Below are 23,814 nucleotides of genomic sequence, written 5' to 3' on the forward strand. Positions count from 1 at the left end.
GGGACACAAGGCGCGCTTTGTGGAGAGGGAGGGGGCCGAGGGTGCGCCGGGCCGGGGCGGGGCGGCCATGGAGGAGGGCGGCCGGCTCTCAAAGGCGCCTTGTTCGCCGGCGCCCTCCCAGCGCCAGCGGGCGGCGGCGCCTCGGCTCGCTCCGGGCGGCCCTCTGGCCGCGCCGCGGGCTCCGGGCAGACCCGGCGCCGTGCCCGCCCGTGGGGGCGCCCTGGGCGCAGAGCGCCGCGGCCTCCTCCGGCGTTGCCCGCCTGGAGGCGACCTCGTCCCCGAGTGACCCCGATTCCCGGACTCTGCCAACCCCGTGTGGCTGCCCCCCTTCCCGACTGGATGCCTCTCCACCTGGGCTCCAGGACGCCCTTACGTGGTGCCCTCCCCTCCATCCCCTGGGACCCGATCAGCCTGTGTGTGGGTCTGTCCAGTCTCTGGCCTCCTCTCTAGCCGCCTCGACCTCCCCCTCCTCGCCCCCCCCTCCCCCCCGCCCCGCTCCCCGCGGCCGTCGGGTTGCAGGTCCCCAGTCGCTATCTATAGCGGTGTCTATAAATACCCCGATCCGGGCCGGGCTCTGTAATTACAGCGGGCGGGCCGGGCCGAGGGGAAATAATTATGGAGACCCGATGGGGTGAGGGGAGGTAGCGACCCCCGGGCCCGCCTCTCCCCTCCCACTACATCCCGCCCCGGACTCTGCTGAAAGGGGGCTCTGCATCTCCAAGGGGGAGGAACGGGGGAGGGGTCTTGCGACTGGACGTCTGGGTCCCCCCAAAATAAAGAGACCAGGAAAGAGATATTGGGGTTCCCCGGAAAGAGCATCCTAAGGTACAGGCCACTGAGTCCCTGCGAGAAGCAGAGCAGAGCAGCCCAAGGACCGCGAGGGAGGGTTCCCGTTCGCGCCCCCCCAACCAGGTGGAGATCGGGGGTGGGGTTTCCCTCGGTGGCTGTGGGCGGGCGGTTGAAGGCAGGGGCTGGGCCGGGGGCGGGAGCGAGGTGGGGGCTCTGGGCCGCTGGGGTGGCCGGGGACACACAGGAGCGGCGGCCACCGAGGAGGGAAGAGCGCCGGAGCCCCGACGGCGCCCAGCTGCATGGAGCTGGGTCCCTGAGAGCCGTCGCCACCCGGCAGCCTCCGACTTCCGCAGGAGCCCGGCGTGCTCGCTCTCTCTTGCAGCCTCGGGGTGCCCAGCGCCGCCGGCGTCCCCTGGTCCCCGGGACCGGGCGTTCCGGGCCCCAGCCATGGAGCGGTGCAGCCGCTGCCATCACCTCCTGCTGCTGGTGCTGCTGCTGCTGGGGCTGAGCGCCGCCCCCGCCTGGGCAGGTAAGCGGAGTCCCAATGCCTGGGTCATCGGAATCAGGCTGGAGGTCTGCACGTCCCCGGGACAGGGGACAGCGGATACCTAGGGAGAAGGGGGACGCTTCTGGGTCTGAGAAGGGGATTTGGGGCGGTCAAGGGTCCAGACTGGAGGGCAGGACACCTGGGTCCCTTGGAGCCAGAATGGGGATTTGTTTTCCTCTCTGAAGTGAGCAGGGGAGGGCAGGTAAGGCTGAATGGTGGAGGGTTATGTGAGTGGGGCTGGATGCTGGGGTCCTCCAGCAGGGCCAGTGTGGTCCAGCCAGGTGCTGGAGTCAGGGGCAGATGCAAGTGTTGATGGATGGGAGGTGCGTATCTGTCTTCTTTCTGTCCGCATCTTTGGGGTGAGAGGGTGAGCATCCTTGGGTCAGAGCAGAGTCGGGTAAATAGAGAAAGAAGGGATACCTGGACTGTTTGTCTCACTGGCTCCCCCGACAGGATCCCCTTCCCCCTCCCATGCCCTCGATGCTGCCACGCGGCTGGCTCTGGGGAGCCGTGGGGCTGACTGCCAACAGGACGGCCGCTGGACAGGCCAGGATCAGGTGTCTGAGGCAGGAGCCAACTCTCTGCATTCCTGCCCCGCCCCTCCCCCTCTGCCCAGCCGGGCTCCCCTGGGACCCTGGCCTCCACAATCCCAACCTTCTCCTTCTTTTCCCCAGGATCCAGAAGTTCTGGCTCCAGGGAAGGGGGGTTTGACATCGGTAAGGAGGAGGCTGAGAGTACCTGGGTACTACGCAGGCTGGAGTAAGCCTCCCCCCAACCCCAAACCCTGGAGGCTGATCTGCATATAACTTGACTATTTATTTCTTCTGGTCAGAAAAGCAGCATAAAGGATTTAGATTAGATTATGGAAGGAAGACCTTTCAAGGCAGGAGGAGCTCAGGGACAGAAAACTGAAGTGTGGGATGTTTGTAGACCTTAGGAGTCTTTTTTAGGGAGAAAAGGGATCCTTTAACATGGAGGCAAGGAGGTGGCTGAGATGACTGTCTCTTATCTGGGGGCTGAGTGGATAGAGGTGGGACTCTGGAGGGAAGTGGGTTAGTGTGGAATTCATCAGTACGGGGCAGAGTGCTGGGGGTGATGGGGTCATCAGTGGGGAGACTGGGGCAGACTGAGGCCAGAGACGGGGGGGCCCCTATGTGACTTGAAGTAGGAAGCCGGGTGGGAAGACCTGTGGCTAGGCCATCTATAGGGTTGAGCTGGACTCTCCTGGGGTTTGGTAGAGGGTGGGGGCCTCTGAGGTCTCCTTGGCCTGGGGTCTCTGTGAGTCTCTGTGTCTCTGTCTTACTTACCCTTCGTCTCTCAAAGCGGCCCTTGTGTGTTGATGTTTGCGGAGCTGCCACACGCGGGGGCCAGGCTAGGGCAGGGAGGTGGGAGGGGGCAAGGCCGTGGTTTCCCGGCTTCTGGACTCAAAGGGCCTTTTCTCTGCCTGCCCGCCCCACCTCACCCACCCTACCCAGCTCTGCGCTCCTGATCTCTCTGGCCCCTGCCCTGCCCAATACTTCTGTGAAAGTTTTGCTGGAACTTTCTTTGGTTTTCTTCCAATCTGGAACTGATGGTGTGAGAAGCCTGTGTTTGGGGGAGTGAGAGAGAAAGAGGCGACCTCTGTCTCCTGGGGAGTTTGAGCCCTCGGAAGCCGAGTTCTAGGTGGACAGGGCTGGTGGCCTGGCTCTAGAATCTTTGGGCCACGGGTGGCGGGGGTGGTGGGGCAGGGTCCAGGTTCCAGGTGTGGGGAGCTTGCCCGGGTTTTGGGCAGAGGACTCTGATGGGATCCGCAGATGTGTGGCTCCGGGCCCTGGATCTGCTCCGGCTCTGCGTGGCAGCTTCAGGCTCCCCGCGCGCCCCCGCCCCCCAGCCCATCTCCCCAGCCAGGGGCACTGGCTCCAGGGCTGGCCCCTTCTTGTATCTCCTTTCTCTGCATGGTCAGAGTGGCCCCTGCCTCCCCCAAACACGGGGACTGCAGCAGCTTGATGCCCCCTCTCCATAGAGAGCCTGTCAACTCCTTCCCTGGTGGCCCCCAGCCCCTCCCGTGCCCAGGATGATGGCTTGCCCAGATGTTGTTTATGCTGGAGACACTGGACAGAGGCCAGAGACCCAGAGACCGAGAGGAAGGAAGAGCTGGAGAAAGGAAAAGATGGGTAGAGGGTGAGGGAAACGGAGGAAAATGGAAGAGACAAGGAGAGAGAGAGACCAACAGATACGGAAGCTGACAGAGTCAGAGAGACAGAGCATGTGAAGGGGAGGCAGGTGGAGAGTTGGAAGAGAGAGATGAATAGAGAGACTTCCCTGGTGGTTCCGTGGTTAAGACTGCGCTTCTAACACAGGGGGCGCAGGTTCGATCCCCGCTGGGAAAATAGGGTCCTACATGCCAAGCGGCACAGCCAGAAGGTAAATAATAAACTGATTAAAATAGTTATCCGGGCTTTCTTTAAAAAAAAAGAAAGACAGAGTAGAGATTCATAGGCTGAGAGATGGAGACAGGGAGACTGAGGCTGGGTGGAGCAGTGGTGGTGGGCATGGAGCTGAGTACAGGCCCAGGCTGCCTTTTTCCAGGTGACTTTTGTTTCCATCCATTCAGGCTTTGTTCAGAAGCGTGGAAGGGCGAGGTGACTTATGTCCTCCAGGGAGTTTGAGCCCCAGAAACCTGATCGCTAAACCCCCAAAGTCCCCTGTGCGCGCCCCCCTGAGTGTGGTCCCCTCTGACCCTCGTGACTCTCCCAGGTGCAGCCCCCGTGGACGTGCTTCGGGCCCTGAGGTTCCCCGCCCTCCCTGACGGTGTCCGGAGGGCGAGAGGCATCTGTCCAGATGATGTGGCCTACCGAGTGTCCCGGCCGGCCCAGCTCAGCGCACCCACCCGTCAGCTCTTTCCAGGTATGGGTGACCTGCCGGAGTAGGGAGAGCCACGGGCGAGGCCATGGGGGGTGGGATCAGAGGGGAAGGAGTTGATGGCTCACCTTGCCTCTTCCTCCCACTGTGTCTGTGTTCCAGGAGGCTTTCCCAAAGATTTCTCTCTGCTGACTGTGGTCCGGACCCGCCCGGGCCTCCAGGCGCCCCTCCTGACCCTCTACAGTGCCCAGGGCGTCCGGCAGCTGGGCCTGGAGCTCGGCCGGCCCGTCCGCTTTCTATACGAGGACCAGACTGGACGGCCGCAACCGCCGGCTCAGCCCGTCTTCCGAGGCCTCAGCCTGGCAGATGGCAAGTAAGTCACTGCACTCCTCTGGCCTGTCTGGCCTGTCTCCTAGGAGCTCCCCTCTGGTTGCTGCCTCCAGAACCCCCACGCCCTAATCCTTGTTATTTCAGTCGCTCAGTCGTGTCTGACTCTTTGTGACCCCTTGACCACAGCACTCCAGGCTTCCCTGTCCTTCACCCTCTCTTGGAGTTTGCTCAAACTCATGTCCATTGAGTCAGTGATGCCATCCAACCATCTCATCCTCTGTCGTCCCCTTCTCCTCCTGCCTTCAATTTCCCCCCTTAATCTAGGAAATCCCTTTGGGCCACCACTCGCTTACTCACTGCCCAAACTTTAGTCAAGTCTCTTCTAACCCAGAGTTTGGGCTTCAGAGATTAAATCCTTGTGCGCAGAACTACCTTGTACCTTGGGCAAGTTACTTGACTATTTTTTTCTTTTATTTATTTTTATTTTTTAAAAACGCTTTTGATTTTATATTGAAGTATAGCCAATTAACAATGTTGTGATAGTTTCAGGTGGATAGCAACGCGACTCAGCCATGCCTATCTGCTTGACTTTTTGCGCCTTGGTTTCTATGTCTGAAACATAGGGATAAGAGAATTGTGAAAATCAGATGAGAACGTGACTGCGTGGTGCCTGCGTGCTCTGTGCGCTCAGGGGATGGTAGCTACTCTGACTGCTGCTGTGTTACCGTTGGCTTGTCAGCCTTCGCGTCAGCAGCCCCCCGGCCCTTGTGACCCTCCTGCCTCCAGTCGGTCACTGGAACCTCTGCCCGCTCCCATGACCAGGTGGCACCGTGTGGCTGTGGCTGTGAAGGGCCAGTCCGTCACCCTCGTGATCGACTGTAAGAAGCGAGTCACGCGACCCCTCCCCCGGAGCGCCCGCCCAGTACTGGACACTCGGGGCGTGATCATCTTTGGTGCTCGGATCCTGGACGAGGAAGTCTTTGAGGTAACCGCAGCAGCTAGCGAGAGGAGTGATTTCTGGCCCTGCATCTTGTGTTCACTCCCCTCCTGACCTCAGTGCTCCATCATCCTGTGTCCTGACCCTTCACTTTTCCTTTCATAAATGTCTATTTCTACTTCCTCTCTTCAGGACTGCACTTTTTTTTTTTTTTTGGTAGAAGAATTAGGTGCCCATTTGTATGGTAGGATTGTCCATAGTCATTTATTCTGTCAGGCAGTTTTCATTAGTCCACCCATCCATCCATCCCCTCAACCGATTCATCCACCCATCCATCTACCCATCCGTTCATTTACACACTCACTCACTTCCTCAAGCATTTGGGCTTGTATTCTCCTCCCTGCCTATTCTTCTCCTGCTCAGCCACTCCTTCCCTGAAGCCACCCATCTATGCATCTGTCCTTCCATCCATCCATCCATCTCCTCATTCATCCATCCGCTCATCCACCCTGCCTGCATGTGCATGGAAGGATGCATACATGCATGTCGTTTACCCACCCATCTTGTCACCCCCCCTCGACTCTCCATTCAGCCATTTCTTCACTTCCTTCCATCTACTTCCATTTCTATCTACTGTGCCTCTCATTTTTCTCTGTATCAGTCCACCCACACATATATTCACTCACTCATCATCCATCCACCCTCTCATTTAGTCAGGTGTCTGAGTCCCCATTCACCCACCCAGCCATCTGTCCATCTACCCATCCATCTGTCCATGCACCCACCCAGCTGTCTGTCCATCTACCCATCCATCTGTCCATGCACCCACCCAGCTGTCTGTCCATCCCCCCATCCATCTGTCCATGCACCCAACCCAGCCAGTCAATGTTTTCTGAATACCTGCTGGCTTAGTGCCAAGGGGAATGCCAAAGAATATCATCAGATCTCTGTCATCCCAAGGAGCTACCAGTTCTGCTCTGGAGTCGAGGCAGTATTCCCAAGCTGTAATCCATCCCCAAGCAGGGTTTGCTCAGTACCACATGAGGGCACAAGTATATGCCATTGGAAATCAGAACTGGCTTTCCCCCATTTCCAGAGGTCCTGAGAATTCTTATAATCACTGCATTGGAAGGTCAAAGCAACTAAGATTGGGCCACTGTCTCCAGAAGCCCCTTTGAACAGGCTCATGCATGATCACATGGGCAGGGTGTAGGCCAAGAGCTGAACTTAAGGTGGAAGGCTTGAATTTTAGTCCTGATTCTACCACTTGGCATGACCTTGGGCCAGTCATCATCTCTTGGAACTTTTATGAATGCAATTGTGCTTGGAAAATGAGCATGAAGATCCTTGTCCTGCTGACTCTGATCCTTGTCCAACTGTCTAGTTGTTGTGAAGGTTCAATGGGATTATGAATGAGAAGGTCCTTTCAAACCTGAAAAGAAAGTATGCTTGTGGGAGGGCTGGTGATGACCATCTCCATCATGTAGTCTAACCTCTGACCCATGTCCCAGACTCTATGCTGTGTCTCTCTGAAGCCCTTTCCACCTGCCTCCATTAGTGTCCCTTCCTCTTTGCAGGGTGATATTCAGGAGCTTTCCATCATCCCGGGGGTGCAAGCTGCCTACGAATCCTGTGACCACAAGGAGCTGGAGTGCGAGGGGGGTTGGAGGGAGAGACCTCAGAGACAGCAGTCTCACAGAACCCAGAGATCTCCGAAGCAGCAACCACCAAGACTTCACAGGCCACAAAACCAGGAACCCCAGCCACAGGTGAGGGGGCTGGGTGTACCCCAAACTGCAGCAGGCCCCGGGGAGGGAAGCCGCCACCACAGTGCTCCAGGGGAATTCCCCCAGCAGCCCGGAGCCCCCATCCTATGTTGGGCTCCTGTTACCCCCCTCCCTGGTACCCCCTTCCCAACCATTCCCTCTATTCCCATCACCCCGCCCTCCTCCCAGTCCTCATTCATCAACCTTTTTATTTTCATTTAAAAATAAAAAGTCGTTATGAAGAATTCATGGCTGGGAACTGTGTCCCCTGCTTGTCTCCTCTGCCAGTCTTCCTGGAACTGTGTCCTTGGGTTTTCCATCTCTTCCTTGAATTAAGAGATTGGGAGGCCATGGAGGGTGGGGGTGAGAACTGGGGGGAGGGGTGGGCAGAGGTTGGCAGAGCTGAGGAGACAGAGACAGAGACAGGAGAAGCTGAAACGGGGAGACCCAGGGAGAGATGCGGAGAAGGAGTATGAGGTAGAGGCCTGTGCAAGCGAGTGTGCAGAGCCCTGACTCTGGGCCCTGCTTGCCCTGGGGGGGGCAGGATCGGGGGCTGTTGGTGGGGGTGAGGAAAGGGCAGGGAGGCTCTGAGTGGGCTGGAGTCCTGACAGCTAGCGTGACAAGTGTGATCTGGGGTCAGTGGTCTGAGGTTGGAGGCTCAATCTCTTAATCATGTCTGCTTCTGTCCCACGTTCGGGACTCACCCCCCTCCCCACCCACTTCCCCACCCCCCTCTCACCCTCCTCCCCACCCCCCCTCCCCCTTCTCACCCCCCCTCCCCACCCCCTTCCCACCCCCATCTCTCTCCTGACTCCTATCCCTCCATCATCCCCAACTCCCATCCACTGCCTCATTCCCCCCTCCCTCCACCCCCACCCCACCCCCTTCCCACCTGTTCCCACCACCCCTCCCCCAACCCCAGTCCACTGAGTCTCTCTACTATGACTACGAGCCCCCCTATTATGATGTGATGACTACGGGCACCACCCCTGATTATCAGGTAAACTTGAGGGACCACTTCCCTTCCCCTGTTCTCCCCACCAACCCCTTGCAAACACCTAAGACACTGTCCTCCCCTTCCCACTTTGGGGAGAGCCACCTTGTATCTAGATTAAGGGCGTGTGCTCACTGCCCCTCCCGTGTCTCTCCGCTGCAGCGACCTCCAGGCCCCAACCACAGGGCTTCCCCTCCCCCCAGCGGGCGTCGGACCCCTCCCCGAAAGCCTGCCCCTCCTGCCAAGAGGTCAGCGGCCCGGCAGGCGTCCCCCTCACCAGGCCAGAGGCCCTCTCGAAGTGGAGGTTCCAGCCCAGCCCGGGGCCAGCCTCCCCTCTCCGGGCACCCAGCTCAGCAGGCAGCTCCCCCCACTGCCCGGGGCCCCCCCAGGACCAGAGGCAGCGGTTACCGGCAGGTAGAGCCAGGGCATCCAGATCTCTGCCCCCGAACCTCTCTGACCTCAGAGATTCACTCTCCCTGAACTGTACCCCCTCCAAAGGGGCTGCAAGATCTGAGATTGCCCCCACGCCCCGACACAGACAGCCACTGCCCTCGGGACGGGCCAGGACGGGCTCTGCTTGGCCTCCCTCTCCGCTAACCTCTTTCCTCTTTCCTGCCCTCTGCTCCTCTCCCCTCCCTTCCCCTTGGGGTTAGGACCCCACCCCAGGTGAAGAGGAAGGAATCCTGGAGTCAAGTCCTTTGCCACCCCCTGAGGAGGTAACTCCATCCCCACCCTCGCCCCATTTAGGGGTGGTAGGCGTCTGTGGCCTGCTCCCGTTGCCCTAGATCGTCTTGATGAACCAGCCTCTCTTCTGGCCGGAGGGCTCTTTGTCACCTTGTTCATGATGTCCTGTCTCCTGGTTACTCCAGATCTTTGAGTCTGCTGGTCTCTCTCAGAATAGCCGTTTTTCTCCGGTGTCCATGTCTCCTGCCATTATTCTTTGACTCTAGGGTCATCTCCTGCCATGCTGATGTCAGTGGTTGTACTTCTGATCTACTTCTGTTCCAGGAGCCAGTTTCCGTCCAACCCTGTCACTTTTTGTCTTTCCACCAATTTCTTTGGTGGACCCCCTTCTTCCATCATTATGTCCATGGACTGTCCACTCTGTGTCCAGCCCTCCGGCCACCCTTCTCGTTACCCCTCAGTTCTTCCCACCAAGCCCACTTTCTGGACCTCTCTCCTCGTTGGGGGCCTTTGATGGCCATCCCCCTTCTCTACAATAGCTCCGCTTGCTTTTCTTGGGAGGAAAATGGCCCCATCACCTTCAGTACCCTTTGGGCTGGAAGTTGTCACACCCTGGGGTCCAGGGGAGACCTCCTGTTAGCCCTAACGCCCCCATCTACCCCTCTCCCTCCCCACCCCCGGGAAGGAGCAGACAGATCTCCAGGTCCCCCCCACAGCCGACAGGTTCCTGACAGAGGAATATGGGGAGGGTGGCACAGAGCCCCCAGCAGGGCCCTACGATTACACCTATGCCTACGGGGATGATTACCGCGAGGAGACGGAGCTTGGCCCTGCCCTGTCTGCGGAGACAGCCCGCTCCGGAGCCGTAAGTCCAAGAAGCTCCTCTTCCACTCTTGACCTCCAGCAGGAGCTACAGAATTGCTTCCTGTTGTCTTTGGTTGTTGTCTGTCGTCTGAGAGCTACTTCCCGCTGGTGATTTGCCATTTTTGGTTCACATAGATTGTATCTGTTGCTTGAAAAGATTACTTCCTGCCTTCCCTTGTCGAATGTCTTACTCTGTGACTCTTTATGGTTCCTTCCGTCTGAAGCAATTGGTTGTTATTCTTTTTTAAATCCTATGGGCACTTCCTGTCTTTCTTGGTCCCTTCCTATCTCCATCAAGCTGGATTTCATAGGCTTTTGGTCATAAGCCCCTGTCATATGTCCATTTTCAGTCTGTCTCCATCATTTCTTCTTGATCAAAAGAATTTCTTATCCATGTTGCTGCCAAGAAATCTAACTTTCTCTGTCACATTTTCTAACCTCCAGGCCACTTCCTGTCTGTCCCCTCTGGTCCCAGTCATGACATCCATTTGGATGACTGTGTCAGATTGGACTGGAGGGGACTTATTCTTTGTGTTTCTGTTCTAGTTTTTCATGCTATCTTATCCTTTGATAATAAGCTGCTTCGTATGTGTCTCTGGTCACCCAAATCATAAAGTTTCCATTGTGGGTCTAGATATTTATCATGGTCACTTGCTGTGTATGTTTTCTGGAAGATGTGTGTTTTCTGGAAGAATTGTCTTTCTTTGTCATAATCCATTTCCCAGAGTCACTTTCTGTCTGTTTTGTGAATTTTGTTTCTTTCTTGATTGAGGCAGCCATGTTGTTATTGAAGGTCCACTTCCTGGATCCTCTTTCCTTGGCTGCTTCCTGTCTGTCCCACCACTTCCTGTTTATCTGGTTCATTTTCTAACCATCTTGGCCATGTTTGATTTTTCTTGGCCCTGGTATCATTCTTGCTTCCAAGAGTTTGTCCCTTTGTTCTGTCTCCCTTAATTGTGTCCTGTGTTTTCAGCCACTCCCTGTCAGCGGGATATTTCCTGTACTCACTTCTTCTTTTGCCTGCCTTGTAGTCAGAGCTGTCTCCTCCACCCTGCTGCCTCATTCCACCATCCCTGCTCTAATATTGCCACCCTCGACCCTCTGCTGCCTTTCCCTTATGCCGGAATTTTAGGATTGATTTGGGATATGGGAGAGTTTGGAAAATGATCATTATTGTTCAGTCAGGATGGAGGTAGAGGGGGGCATTTTGAAGATCTTTGTTGAGAGAGTTGGGGGACGTGGTGAATAAATATCCCCCATTCTCCCTGTCCCTATCTTGGTTAAGGCCTCAGAGTTGGGGGTGGGCATTTGACTGGAAGTGTGGAAGAGAGGCTACTGGTAGGCTTGAAGTTTAAATGAGGCTTAGAGGAAGGGTGTAGCTTCCATGCTGGGAGCAGCGCTGGAAGGAGCTGAGGGGTTCCGTGCCGGGGCTTGAGGAACTGAGCCCAGGTTGTATTTCTTCAAAATCCAGTTATAAGCTCCAAGTTTGAGGTATCCGTGGGGACTGCTCTCCAAATCCACTTAGAGTATGAATGTCTAATCTCTGGGGAGTTTTAAACTTGTGAACCCCTTGAAACTCTAAGTAAAATTCTGTGCATAAGGGCATACCCCTTTTCTTTTCTGGAGAAAGACACTAGATTACGTCAGATCCTTATATGGATGCATGACCTCCCCTAAACCCAAGAAAAAAAATCTATCCAAAATCTTAGAATCTTACTTGGCGAGTTGGGTTAAAGGTGAGGAAGTCGATGGTTTCTTAAGGTCCTAAGGAAGTGTGGGGGATAAGGTGCAGTCCTCCAGAAGAGGGTCTGGGAAGATTGGGGGTCTGGTGTCCCAGGAACGGTCTGGGGACCTTCCTGAGAGTGGTTCTTGGGGAGATGGGGAGGGTGTGTTTGCTGAGGTGGGCAGGGAATTGGGGGGTGGGGAACCCCAAGATCTCCCTTGGCAGGTCTGGGCGGTCTGTGAAGAGGGAGTCCAGGAGGACCAGGGAGTTCGTGGGGTCAGGTCAGGGAGGTCTCCAGGGGCCCTGCGCCTGCCAGGGCGGGGCAGCCCCGCAGCCTCGGCTGCTCACAGGCCCCACTGGGGGTTACATGTGTGTCTCCCTCAGGCTGCCCGTGGACCCCGGGGGCTGAAGGGAGAGAAGGGGGAGCCTGCGGTGCTGGAACCCGTAAGTCGCTCTGGTCACTGAGCAGAGGGCTGTGGGAAGGAGGGAAGGAGGCGGGGTGCTAGCCTTGTAGCCTCTGACTTTGAACCTTCGGTTCTGCAGGGCATGCTAGTGGAGGGGCCCCCTGGTCCAGAAGGCCCTGCGGTGAGTTCTAGCTGTGACCCCCCAGCCTCCATTCTTTGTGCAGAAACGCTTCCTACCTGCTGACCTGTGCCTTCCCAGCACTGGCCCAGGCCTCCTTCTTAGAACTGGGAACAATCAGAGCTTCCCAGATCCCCAGATTTCTTCTGCGGAGCCTGCCCCCAACCGTATACCCCTCTTCCATCTGACCACCCACATCTGACCCCCTTTTCTTGTGTTCTTCAGGGATTTCCTGGTCCCCCTGGTATCCAAGGCAACCCAGGCCCAGTTGGAGACCCAGGCGAGAGGGTATGAGAGCATCCTGTGGAGGCGGGGAGGGCTGCAAAGGAGCCGCTGGTATTCAGGGGGTACCATTCTCGCTGATTTCTCATCAGCCGGTTGATTACTGGCGGAGGGGCTGCTGTGCCCTCAGCACCCAGAAAAGAAGGCGGCGTGTGGTTGGAGAGGGGAGCAGTCGTGTCTCACTGTCATTTTTCTCCATGACATGTTTCTCCATGGGGTGTGGGGAGATCTAGCAAAGTCTGCATCTGTTCCATTGAGGAGGGTTTCAAGATGATGCCAGGGCCCTAACAACATGCTGTCACTCCATCTTTCTCCAGGGCCCCCCGGGCCGAGCAGGGCTCCCTGGATCAGACGGCGCCCCTGGCCCTCCCGGAACATCCCTCATGCTCCCCGTGAGTGGTCTTCTGGGCTTTGTGGAACGGGCTGAGGGGAGGTCAGGGAGCCGTGTCACCAAGAACCACACGGGGAGGCAAGCCTAGAGGAGTCTCTCAGGACGATCCACCCAAAGAATGAGATCATCGGGGAGGAGGGTTTAAGGCCTCGTTGATGACCTAGACCCGAACACGGGGCATCTAGAATCGGGCAGAACATCCTAGATTTCAGGGAATCTAGAACTCAAAGAGTCTGGGGAGGAAGAGGCTGAGAGTGAGGGAGGGAGATAGGAGCTGAGTTTCTGAAAACCTCTAAGTGATGACCGGGAGCCTGGGGGAGACACCGGAGAAGGGCTTAGGGTATCTGGAACCTGGGAGATGGGGCCCACGTGCTGGATGATGCCTCTGGTTTCGGGCATCTCGTGGATTTCCTGGAAGAATCTAGACTTTCTTCTCCTTGCCCCGCAGTTCCGGTTCGGCAGTGGTGGGGGTGACAAGGGCCCCGTGGTGGCGGCCCAGGAGGCCCAGGCCCAGGCGATTCTGCAGCAGGCGCGGGTGAGTAGGGCTGGGGGGCTTGAGGGGAGGTGGGAGGGGTGTGGTGGGGGGAGGAAGGAGGGGTTGGAAAGGTAGGTCAGCGTGAGTGTAGGGCAGAGAGGTCTGGGTTGGTTTGGGGGCTGACAGGGAGGGTGAGGACGATCAGGGCAGTGGAATGAAGGTCAGGGAAGAAGGGTGAATCTGGGACATGACCCGGGGTCTGGGGTGCTCCTGCTGCCCATGCTCAGCTCTGCCGTCTGCTCTGCCCCCCCAGATGGCCCTCCGAGGACCCCCCGGCCCCATGGGATACACAGGCCGCCCTGGCCCCCTGGTGAGTGCGTGGGGTGTTGTGATAGGGGATCCTTTGTCCACGTGTGGGGATATGGACAGTCCTGGAAAAGGACCAAGTTGAGAGATATTTTGCTTCAGTGGGGGAGGGCACTGAGGCCACCGATGGGCGTGTCCTTCAGCAAGCCCCCCTCTCTCCTCACAGGGACAACCTGGGAGCCCTGGCATGAAAGGAGAGTCTGGAGACCTGGGACCTCAGGTGACAGCCTCCCCTGACCTGGTCCCAGCTCAGTGCCCCGCCCCCCACCTGTGCCCACTAACCCTGCCCCTGCCTCTCCCTCCTAGGGCCCCAGAGGACCTCAGGGCCTCATGGGCCCTCCTGGCAAGGCGGGGCGAAGGGTGAGTGACGGGGGTAGGATAGGAGGGGGTGGGGGATGGAGACAGGGTGTGGGGGGTGGAGGGCTGGGCCCCTGCTTGCTCTGACACCTCCCCTGCACCCCCAGGGCCGAGCGGGTGCTGATGGAGCCCGAGGGATGCCTGGGGAACCTGGAGTGAAGGTAACAGGCCTGGGCCCCTCTCTGATGCCCACCCGGAACTCCTGAGCTCATCTGTTTCCTGGGGATAGCCGAGGGTCCCCACAAAGCAGCCCCACCCAACTCAGGACATGATGGGAAAGGGGCTGGTGCCTCACCTGGGCTGGCCCTCTCCTCCTTAGGGTGACCGAGGATTTGATGGCCTCCCAGGGCTGCCTGGGGAGAAGGGACACAGAGTGAGTATGGGCGCATGTGGGGTCTTGTGATGGGGGGTAGATCTTGGGAGGGGAAGGAGGGGAGGGAGGGGTCTCGAGGCCAGGGAAGGAGGCTGATGGTCCCAGCAGGAGTTGAGAGAAGGAACTTCCTTGGACCCTGAAGACGGTCTGTGTCTGTCTGTGTTGGGGGATCTGTACCCCTGTTACCTGGTGGCCCATTTTTCAGGGTGATACTGGTGCCCAGGGCCTTCCTGGGCCCCCTGGTGAGGATGGAGAGAGGGTAAGTGTTGCAGCTGGTGGGGTGGGCAGGGTGGGGGCTGGGGGTAGGGGGGTTCCGGGGTGGGGGCTGGGGGTGGGGGTGGTCTGGAAGGCGAGGCTGCTTCATGTGTCCTCCTCCAGGGAGACGACGGAGAGATCGGGCCTCGGGGGCTGCCAGGGGAGTCGGTGAGTGTCAGGGGGGCAGGGAGTGTGGCTCCAATGCCAGAGGAGGGGCGTGGGCGTGAAAGGGACGCACTCTTACCCACGCGGGTCCTGTCTTCCCCTCACCTGAATGCAGGGACCTCGAGGTCTCCTTGGCCCCAAAGGCCCTCCTGGGATTCCTGGACCCCCGGTGAGTGACCGTCCCTGACTCTGACCCCGCCCTCCCCACCTTCCCTGAAGGCCTCCCTCCTTCCCCCTGCTGCCCCCACTGCCCCTTTAGCCTGCATCCGCAGGTGCCCATGCGGGGCCATATCCTGAAGTGCATCAAACGCTTTGGGCATAGTAAAAAAAATTTTAAAAAGTCCTCAAGAGAAACAGAACAAAGCCCCACAAACCCACAGACCGAGCCCCACGCCCTGTGGATCTGGGGGGTGTTTGCTTAGGTTTGGGATGAACTGGAAGGTGGCCCACCGCGTGCCTGCCCGTCCGTGGGGATGGCTGGGCTTCAGAAGCCACAGGTCCCTCCTGGGCTCACGCCCCTCTCATGTTTCAGGGGGTCCGAGGCATGGATGGTCCCCACGGTCCCAAAGGCAGCTTGGTAAGTGACGGGCGTGGAGGCCCCAGCTGACCCTCCGCCCCTGCGTCTCTGCCGAGGTCCTCGTCTCTTTACCCCCTTGCCCCCTCCGGCTCCCGGTTCTCCCTCCCTGCGTCTGTCCCTCCTGGGACTCATCTCCCCTGCCTGTTTGTTCCGTCACCATTTCCTTCTGACCCCGGCCTGGCTGCTGTTTCTAGGGACCCCAGGGAGAACCAGGACCTCCCGGGCAGCAGGGCACCCCCGGGACCCAGGTGAGTGGTCCTATCTGCCCCCCCAGCCTGAGGGGCACCCCTGGGCTCTCACAGTGGGTCAGACCCTGCGTGGGGACTGGAAATGAAGGGTCTCAAGTCTTTGCTGCTTGTGCTGTGAACTGGAGCTGCTGGCTGGGGGAGAAAGTGGGGCCCCCAGGGGTGGGATGTGTGACGTCTCTCTCTGGTATCTAGGGTCTCCCTGGGCCCCAGGGCGCCATCGGCCCTCATGGAGAGAAGGTAAGTGACTAAGGGATCTGGGGGATGGTGAGGCGGGTTGCAGGGAGCCCCCAAATGTCTGGCTGGGACTGAGTGTCCTCGTCTCCCTGCAGGGTCCTCGAGGGAAACCAGGGCTGCCTGGCATGCCCGGCTCAGATGGACCCCCGGTGAGTGCCCCCACCTCTTCATACAAATCCCCCTTGACCCTCCACCCCAGGGAGTGACTTGCAGGCACCTCAGTGAGTCTCCTTGCGGAGTGTCCCTTGTCCTGGGAGGTCACTGGTGATGCCGCCAATGGTCAGTCAGCTTCATTAGGTCCCGGGGGCATCTGGGTACAAGAAGTGTAGAGAGGGATGCAGGAAGTGACAGGGACCAGTGGTCACGCTCTCCTTCCCCTACCCCCAGGGTCACCCGGGCAAGGAAGGGCCCCCCGGAACCAAAGGAAACCAGGTGAGCTCTTCCATGACCCTCGCATCCCCTGGCGGGGTCTCCACCCAGACCTGGGCGTCCAAGTCCTTGGGATCTCCTCGTGTCTTCACGTGGCTGTCACAGTCCGCCCCCTGCAACCCCCTCCAGACTCCAGTTGGTCACTTCCCTTTCTCCCACCCTGGGGCGCCCTCAGTGACCCCCTGAGACCCTTTATTGACACCTCTCTGTCCTCTTCCAGGGGCCATCCGGACCTCAGGGTCCTCTGGGGTACCCAGGACCTCGGGGCATCAAGGTGAGAGACCAGCTGGCTGGCAGAGGAAGGCTGAGGTTGGGGCGGTCAGCTGGGCCCTGGAGCTTGGTCCTGCCAACCCCGCTGCCCCTCCTGACTGCTCCGTCTGTCCCCCTTCCAATTCCAGGGTGTGGATGGAATTCGGGGTCTGAAGGGTCACAAGGGTGAAAAGGTGAGCAGTGTGTCTCACCCCAGCTCCCCCTTACCTTCGGCCCGCTCTCTTGCCCACCTCTGCCCACCCCTCCTGCCATCATCCGTGATGTCCTCTCACCCCATATTTCTCAGGGCGAGGATGGCTTTCCTGGCTTCAAAGGTGACATGGGTGTGAAAGGCGACAGGGTGAGTAGAGACCTCCTCCTTGCCCCCCAGCTCCAAGCGCTGGTGACCCTCTCCTTTGAGCCCCCAGTTACCAGTTTCCCCCTGACACCCCCGGATGGCCCGTCGCCAGGCTCCCTCAAGGATCTGACCTCCCTTTAGAGCCCGATCCAAGCAGGACCCAGCCCCGTGCTCTGGGACTCACCGGCTGGCCAGTCACCGCCTTCTTCCTGCCCCTCGGGGCTCCTCATCTTGCAGGAACCAGCCTCACCAGGGGGGCCCCCCATCTTGGGGCTCAGCCCCCACCCCCAGTCCCAATCTCTCACCTTTCTAACCCTCTCCCCTAGGGCGAGGTCGGAGTCCCCGGTTCCAGGGGCGAGGATGGCCCTGAGGGGCCAAAGGGGCGCACTGGACCCACGGGGGACCCTGGGCCCCCGGGGCTCATGGGCGAGAAGGTGATGGGGGAGAGGGGGTCCTGTCTACGCGCTCTAGGACATGGAGGGGGTGAGGCCTGGGGTGCTGGGGTCAGAGCGGGTGCAGGGATGCCAATGGCTGAAGTTGGAAAGTCAGTCAAAGATGACTGTGCATTAATTATGCTCCTCTCTGCGTCTGGCACCCACTAGACACTGACAGGTTGAGAGGGGCTACGTAAGAAGCCTAGGAAAGTCCCCGTCATAAAGAGTTCACAGCATATTCGTGGGGACACGCAGAGAGGCTGTCACAGGGTTCCTGGGGGTGCCAGGCAGAGGCCTCAGGGGGCAGGGCGTAGGGGGTGGGAGATGGGGGCTGCAGAGCTGAGCCTGGGGCAGGGCGGGGCAGGGGGTGCAAGGGGGCTGGTCTTGGAGGAGCGGTCATGTGTGCTGGGGAGGGGGGAGCAGGGGTGCTGGGCAGGCAGGGAATCCCAACGCCTGCAGCGTGGGAGCTGCAGACTTTAAGATACAGGGGAGGCGAGACTCCAGCCCTGGAGTTCGGGGGAAATCCACTCTCAGGAAGGGGAGGTTACAAAAGCCAGGCAGCCTGGGGTGGGGTTGTGGGGGTGGGTGAGGGCAGCAGGGGTCGGTGGGGGGCGTGCTAGATGCTTGCTCTTTGGGGCTGGGTCTCCAGGATGGAGTGGGATCCGTGGCCCCACTTGCTCCTGATGGCCCTCTGTCTGTCCACAGGGCAAGCTGGGTGTTCCTGGTCTGCCTGGCTACCCCGGACGCCAGGGCCCCAAGGTGATTCGATGCCCCACTGTGGCCCTCTTCCTTTTCCCTTCACGGACCTCTAATTGCAGGAAGCACGGACGGACAGAGCAGTGGGGGGACCCTAGACAGAATTTAGTCCACGCCCATTCTACAGATGGGGAAACAGAGGTCCAGCAAGCACCAGGGCTTGTCTAAGGCCACCAAGTTTTTGGCAGAGCCCGGGTCTCCCACCCCCTGCCTCCATCACCTCTCCTGACCCCTTGGCCTTTCCCCAGCCCACCCTTTTCTCGACTTCTCAGTTTTTCCCCTTTTCCATCCTCACCAGGGGTCCCTGGGATTTCCGGGTTTTCCTGGAGCCAGTGGAGAGAAGGGAGCCCGGGTAAGCTGGGGAAGGGGGGCCATGGAGGGAGGGGCGGTTCTGGGGGGCTCAGGACTGATGCATTGTCTTCACTTTGCTCCCACCAGGGCCTGTCAGGAAAATCAGGGCCTCGGGGAGAGCGTGGCCCCACGGTGAGTGCAGCGGAAGAGGCGTGCGGCTCGGGAGCCCAAGGGGGTGATTTGGAGGTCCTTCTGACAACTCCCCTGTCCTCTCTCTAGGGTCCGCGTGGTCAGCGGGGACCTCGAGGCGCCACCGGGAAGTCTGGAGCCAAGGTTGGTGGTCTCAGCAGAGCTCCATCTCCCCTCTGCCCCGGCGCCCAGCTGCGCCCCCTCCTCTGACCTCGGGGTTGGCTAGAAGTCAACCTCTCTTCCTCTCTGACCATCTCCCCCGCAGGGAACCTCGGGTGGAGACGGCCCCCACGGGCCTCCCGGAGAGAGGGTGAGTGTGGTCGAGTCCCCTTCGCTCCGGCGCTGTCCAGGGTCTCAGCGGGGCGGGTCCTCTGCCCAGCCTGCTTCCTTCCCGTTCTCCTGACTCAAACAGCTCCATCTCTAGGGTCTCCCTGGGCCTCAGGGCCCCAACGGATTTCCTGGCCCCAAAGGACCCCCGGTAAGCTGCCCTCTGACCTGCCTTGGCTCTGACTGTCCCTCCTCCTCAGCCCCCTGCTCAGTCTAGAGCTCACCTGACCTCTGAACCCTTTCCAGGGCCCCCCTGGGAAGGACGGGCTGCCGGGACACCCAGGCCAGAGAGGAGAAGTGGTAAGTGGTGCCCCGGCGCCCGCAGATCCCCCCTCCCTCCCGTTCTGCCTGGAAGGCCCCCAAGGAAGGGTCTTCTGGTGGAGTGGTCCCCGTACCCATTCAGCTCAGACTGCGGCCAAGGACTCGGTGGTGACCCGGGAGCCTGGGGTCCGTGCTGTGTCCACGCCAGACTGTGTGTTCCGACCAGCCTCTCCTCTTTCTCTCTCAGGGCTTCCAAGGGAAGACCGGCCCCCCTGGCCCCCCAGGAGTGGTGGGACCCCAGGTATGCTTGCCCCCCACCCCCACAGAGACAAAGCATCCCGGACTCTGGGGGTTGGAAGCTCTGCCCCTCTTCTCCCTTCTCCTGATCCCGGGCCCCTGGCCCTCCTTTGCCTGCGGGGTCCCCAGGACTGGGGTGCATGATGGGGGCTGGGTTTGGAGCAGGGATCCCAGATTTCCATCTGTTTCCTGGACCAGTTCTCCTCTTCTTGTGTCCTGGAGCAGAGGAAGGTCCCCGACAGGGACACCAGCTGGTGTGGTTACTCCACACCGGGGAAGGGAGACCAGCATGGAGGCCCAGGAGAGCCGCGGGGCAGGCAGGAACGGGTCCTGGGGGGTACCACGAGGTGAGCAGAGTGAGATGGGCAGGGGCGCTGAGACTGGGGTCTGTCTGCCTTTCCCAGGGAGCCGCCGGGGAAACCGGGCCCATGGGGGAGCGAGGTCACCCAGGCCCGCCCGGCCCCCCTGGAGAGCAGGGACTGACCGGAACAGCTGGGAAAGAAGGCACGAAGGTCAGCAGAGGGTCTGGGAGGGGGCACTCGGGAGAACGGGGTTTGGGTGCCTAAGGGGACAGCCCGTTGGAGATCTGATGGGGCAGAGGTCTCTCTGCCCAACTTGGGAGCCTGGCAGTGGTTCATCAGCTTCATTTCCTTTTAGGGTGACCCCGGACCCCCTGGGGCCCCAGGAAAGGATGGTCCCGCTGGTCTGAGGGGCTTTCCAGGAGAGAGAGGCCTCCCCGGCACTGCTGTGAGTGTGACCCCGACCATTATGCCCGTCTCGAGGCCCCACACTTCCTGGCACCCCAGCGTCACCCCATGCCCACAGCCCAGCCCTCATCCTCCCTGCGTGTCTCCTAAGCTCCGGGTCTGTGAGGTCCTCCTCTTCCATCTCACGTCTGTTGTCCCCAATCTCTGGCTCACAGGGCGGGCCTGGTTTGAAGGGGAATGAAGGGCCGGCTGGTCCCCCTGGCCCTGCGGTGAGTCTGGGGCCCCTGGGGGTAGGGGGAGGAGGGGTGTGGGGCAGCATTGGGATTTGGGTGAGGCTGCAGGACCCAGCAGAGGGAGGCTGGGGTCAGCGTGAGGCCTCCGATGCTGGGCCTTTCTCCTGGAACCGTGGCCGGGTGTGCTCTGGTGTCGGGGGCTGTGGTCTCCCCTTTAGAGGGTCTGATGCTCGCTCCTGTCGCAGGGATCCCCTGGTGAGCGAGGTTCAGCAGGATCCGGGGGACCCATTGGCCCCCCAGGGCGCCCGGGACCGCAGGGTCCACCTGGAGCAGCGGGAGAGAAAGGTGTCCCGGTGAGTGCGGGGTCCCTGGGAGGTGCTGCAGAGGGGTCTGGGAGCTGCTGGGTCCCCAGGGGTCCCCAGGGTGACAGCGTCTGTGGGTCATGACTCCTGCCTTCCTCTCCCACAGGGCGAGAAGGGCCCCATCGGTCCGACCGGCCGCGATGGGGTGCAGGGTCCCGTGGGGCTTCCTGGCCCCGCCGGGCCCCCGGGCGTGGCAGGAGAGGATGGAGACAAGGTGAGGGAACCCCTGGACTCAGCTTCCTGCGGATGAGCTCGCTGGTCTGGGGGTGGCCCCCAAGTCCGGCGGCTCCTTCTGCCCTCCTGCCCTCTGCTTCCTCTAATGTCCCCCCCGCCTTTCCCCAGGGCGAGGTGGGAGACCCTGGACAGAAGGGCGCCAAAGGCAACAAAGGGGAGCACGTGAGTGTTCACTCCTCTGACCTCTCACCTCTGCCCTTTAACCTCAGCCCTTCCCAGCCCCGCCCTTGTCTTGGTGTCTCTGATTCTTGTTTCTCCCCCAGGGCCCCCCTGGGCCCCCCGGACCCATCGGGCCCGTGGGGCAGCCTGGCGCTGCGGTGAGTGCCCGGTGCCCCGATTCTGCCCTCGGAGTTGGGGGTGGTGGGGGGGTCCGGGCCTGCTGCCCGGTTCTGTGTGGGGCTGGAAAACCCCGGACCCAAGACCATCTCTGAGTCCTCGTCCCTGCCCTCCCCAACCTCAGGGGGCAGATGGGGAGCCTGGAGCTCGGGGTCCCCAGGGACACTTTGGAGCCAAAGGTGACGAAGGAACAAGAGGATTCAATGGACCCCCGGGACCCATTGGTCTGCAGGTGAGCTGGGGAGAGGAGGCAGGGGCTGAGAGGTGGGAGTCACAGCGGGGCTGCTGTCTGCCCCAGACCCTCGCCAGCCCCTGCTCAGGATGGAGGACTGGGGGGTGGGGGCTGGGGCCTGGGTGGGTGGGGGGCGGGACCTGGGGGAGGGGACGGGGGAGGGCGTGCTCCGGGGGTGTTGGTCACCTGGGTCTGCCTTGTGTACACCTGCGCAGGGTTTGCCAGGCCCCTCAGGGGAGAAGGGAGAAACAGGAGACGTGGGCCCGATGGTGAGTGTGACCCCCTTGACGGGGTGGACCCCTCCTGACTCCAGCCTCACCTGCTAGTCCCGCCTGCTCATCCAGCACCCACCCCACCCTGGCCTGACTGCCTCCCTCCCCGCCCGCTCCCCTGGCCCCCCGCTCACCTTTCCTCACCTCCCTGCCTGTCTCTCTCCAGGGACCACCTGGCCCCCCAGGACCTCGAGGCCCAGCTGGACCCAACGGAGCAGATGTGAGTCCTCCAGCCCCCATGTGGCCAATGCGCTGCCTCCCTTCCCTTAGATTGTAATCTCTGATCTCATCTCAGACGCCGAGAGACGCCTCTGGCCCCTGGGAAGGCCTCCCGCCGGCTCACCGCAGTGACCTCAGGGCATCCTCCAGGCTCTGAGCCCACGGGGCACCCCCTCCCCTTTACTTCTGGTTCTCTTTCAGGGTCCACAAGGCCCCCCAGGAGGTGTTGGGAACTTGGGTCCGCCTGGAGAGAAGGTACTGGGAAAGGGTACATGGATGATCTTGGGGGGTGAGTTTCTGCCAGGTTCAGTGGGGGCCTCAAAGGAGAGTGATGGGGGAGGGGGACCCCGGTGGTCCTGTGGTTGGAGTCAGTGCTTTCACTGCTGTGGCCTGTGCTCAGGCATCTGAGGAACTGTGCAGTGTGACACCCAAAAAAGAGAGGCTGGGAATATCAGAATTTGGGGGGGGCAGGGGAATGAAGGTTGTTGACCCCCATCTCCTTGCAGGGGGAGCCAGGAGAGTCAGGATCTCCGGGAGTCCAGGGCGAGCCAGGGGTCAAGGTGAGTGGTTGCTCTGAGGCCTTGCTCCCCAAGCCCCTCCACCCCCTCATTCCCACCCCCACCTTTACTGTGACCTCCTGGAGCTGGCGCACTCCCAGCCATTCTCAGGGGGGTCTGGTCCCTGGATCCGAGTGGGCTCTGTCCCCTTTCCTTGAAAGGAAGAGGGGGACTCCCCCCATGGGCTCGACTTCCGTGGGCACCCTGATGTCCACGGGGGGCGAGGGGGAGGCTGAAGGTGTCTTGGAAGCGGGGGCTGCATTCTTGATCGTCAAGACTCCTTTGGGACCATCTGTAATCTCCGCCATGCTTCAGGGTCCACGTGGGGAGCGCGGGGAGAAAGGAGAGACCGGGCAGGCGGGAGAGGCGGGACCACCGGGGCCTAAGGGCCCCACCGGCGACGACGGTCCCAAAGGGAACCCCGTGAGTTTGGGGCGGGGGCTTGGAGGAGGGCCCTTGTGCATGGAGATCTGCGATATGCGTGTGAGGATCTTGGAGCTGGGGAGCAAGAGTGTGGGGGACTTGGGGGGGATGGGGTCTCCTGGGAGGGATTATGGAGTTTAGGATCCAGAGAGAAAGTGAGAGAAACTTAATAACCTGAAAGTCTTGGAGGGCAGGCAGTGCACGAGGTGGGAAGGGCTACTGGAGGCCCTCTTCCTAGGGCGGTGCGGGTGGGCACTGCCCGGAGAGAGGGAGAGTGTCTTGTGCCCATGGGGGTCTGTGCTGGCGCTGCGCAGGCTTAGGGGGAGCTGTGACCCTGACCCCTGGATTCCCTCCGGATTAGGGTCCTGTTGGTTTTCCTGGTGACCCTGGCCCTCCTGGAGAAGTTGGCCCTCGGGTGAGTCTTACCCAGGGAGGGTGGGTGAAGAGGGTGGTCTGCTCTGGAGGCACTCTGCGTGGCGGGTTGGGGTGGGAACTGGGGGTGTGGGGAGCAGATGAAGAATGGGAGGATCGGCGGGTTTGGGGGTGAGGCCAGCCAGGCCTGGGCCCCCTCTGACCGTGCTGCATCTCTGCAGGGCCAGGATGGCGCCAAGGGTGACCGTGGAGAGGATGGGGAGCCAGGACAGCCTGTGAGTGCCCGTGATCCCCCACCCTCAGGCCCAGTCCCCTCTGCTGTGCCCACACCCGAGGGCTCCCTCCCCACCACTCTCCCTCCCTCCACAGGGGTCCCCCGGTCCCACGGGGGAGAATGGACCTCCTGGACCGCTTGGAAAGAGGGTAAGCAAGGTGGACCTTGTGGGCAGAGCTGGGGGAGGCTGGATGGCCGCTGGGGCGGTGGGGGGCAGGATGG

General features: G+C 60.5%; 1 protein-coding gene and 1 long non-coding RNA gene across 10 annotated transcripts in view; one reads left to right on the top strand and one right to left on the bottom strand.

Annotated features, from left to right (window-relative positions):
* Positions 1-232: 232 nt before the first annotated feature.
* Positions 233-23,814, top strand: part of COL11A2 (collagen type XI alpha 2 chain) — a 29,446-nt gene continuing 5,864 nt past the window's right edge. Inside the window, exons 1-55 of one of the 9 annotated variants that reach the window (XM_070456641.1) lie at positions 233-912; positions 1,172-1,318; positions 4,073-4,222; positions 4,340-4,550; positions 5,330-5,492; positions 7,022-7,213; positions 8,367-8,618; positions 8,858-8,920; positions 9,574-9,753; positions 11,860-11,919; positions 12,019-12,060; positions 12,283-12,345; positions 12,657-12,731; positions 13,179-13,265; positions 13,519-13,575; positions 13,738-13,791; positions 13,878-13,931; positions 14,036-14,089; positions 14,248-14,301; positions 14,507-14,560; positions 14,680-14,724; positions 14,837-14,890; positions 15,254-15,298; positions 15,493-15,546; positions 15,739-15,783; positions 15,876-15,929; positions 16,168-16,212; positions 16,430-16,483; positions 16,608-16,652; positions 16,766-16,819; positions 17,143-17,250; positions 17,956-18,009; positions 18,305-18,358; positions 18,445-18,489; positions 18,577-18,630; positions 18,752-18,796; positions 18,911-18,964; positions 19,060-19,113; positions 19,322-19,375; positions 19,776-19,883; positions 20,029-20,118; positions 20,294-20,347; positions 20,557-20,664; positions 20,780-20,887; positions 21,016-21,069; positions 21,171-21,224; positions 21,368-21,475; positions 21,691-21,744; positions 21,914-21,967; positions 22,168-22,221; positions 22,473-22,526; positions 22,839-22,946; positions 23,308-23,361; positions 23,540-23,593; positions 23,688-23,741. In XM_070456641.1, coding sequence (XP_070312742.1) covers positions 1,237-1,318; positions 4,073-4,222; positions 4,340-4,550; positions 5,330-5,492; positions 7,022-7,213; positions 8,367-8,618; positions 8,858-8,920; positions 9,574-9,753; positions 11,860-11,919; positions 12,019-12,060; positions 12,283-12,345; positions 12,657-12,731; positions 13,179-13,265; positions 13,519-13,575; positions 13,738-13,791; positions 13,878-13,931; positions 14,036-14,089; positions 14,248-14,301; positions 14,507-14,560; positions 14,680-14,724; positions 14,837-14,890; positions 15,254-15,298; positions 15,493-15,546; positions 15,739-15,783; positions 15,876-15,929; positions 16,168-16,212; positions 16,430-16,483; positions 16,608-16,652; positions 16,766-16,819; positions 17,143-17,250; positions 17,956-18,009; positions 18,305-18,358; positions 18,445-18,489; positions 18,577-18,630; positions 18,752-18,796; positions 18,911-18,964; positions 19,060-19,113; positions 19,322-19,375; positions 19,776-19,883; positions 20,029-20,118; positions 20,294-20,347; positions 20,557-20,664; positions 20,780-20,887; positions 21,016-21,069; positions 21,171-21,224; positions 21,368-21,475; positions 21,691-21,744; positions 21,914-21,967; positions 22,168-22,221; positions 22,473-22,526; positions 22,839-22,946; positions 23,308-23,361; positions 23,540-23,593; positions 23,688-23,741 — 4,134 coding nt within the window. In that variant the 5' untranslated portion in view covers positions 233-912; positions 1,172-1,236. Of the gene's footprint in view, positions 913-1,005; positions 1,319-4,072; positions 4,223-4,339; positions 4,551-5,329; positions 5,493-7,021; positions 7,214-8,132; positions 8,211-8,366; positions 8,619-8,857; positions 8,921-9,573; positions 9,754-11,859; positions 11,920-12,018; positions 12,061-12,282; positions 12,346-12,656; positions 12,732-13,178; positions 13,266-13,518; positions 13,576-13,737; positions 13,792-13,877; positions 13,932-14,035; positions 14,090-14,247; positions 14,302-14,506; positions 14,561-14,679; positions 14,725-14,836; positions 14,891-15,253; positions 15,299-15,492; positions 15,547-15,738; positions 15,784-15,875; positions 15,930-16,167; positions 16,213-16,429; positions 16,484-16,607; positions 16,653-16,765; positions 16,820-17,142; positions 17,251-17,955; positions 18,010-18,304; positions 18,359-18,444; positions 18,490-18,576; positions 18,631-18,751; positions 18,797-18,910; positions 18,965-19,059; positions 19,114-19,321; positions 19,376-19,775; positions 19,884-20,028; positions 20,119-20,293; positions 20,348-20,556; positions 20,665-20,779; positions 20,888-21,015; positions 21,070-21,170; positions 21,225-21,367; positions 21,476-21,690; positions 21,745-21,913; positions 21,968-22,167; positions 22,222-22,472; positions 22,527-22,838; positions 22,947-23,307; positions 23,362-23,539; positions 23,594-23,687; positions 23,742-23,814 lie in introns of those variants that run through there. The other 8 variants (XM_070456642.1, XM_070456640.1, XM_070456644.1 and 5 more) reach the window with 8 other exon arrangements.
* On the bottom strand, positions 4,801-7,927 carry LOC139031463 (uncharacterized). Its single transcript, XR_011483958.1, has 3 exons — positions 7,415-7,927; positions 6,345-6,876; positions 4,801-5,119 (listed from the first exon to the last, which is right to left on the bottom strand). It is a non-coding gene; the product is annotated as an uncharacterized lncRNA (long non-coding RNA).

The sequence above is a fragment of the Odocoileus virginianus genome, chromosome 27, assembly GCF_023699985.2.
Source record: "Odocoileus virginianus isolate 20LAN1187 ecotype Illinois chromosome 27, Ovbor_1.2, whole genome shotgun sequence".
Lineage (NCBI taxonomy): Eukaryota > Metazoa > Chordata > Mammalia > Artiodactyla > Cervidae > Odocoileus > Odocoileus virginianus.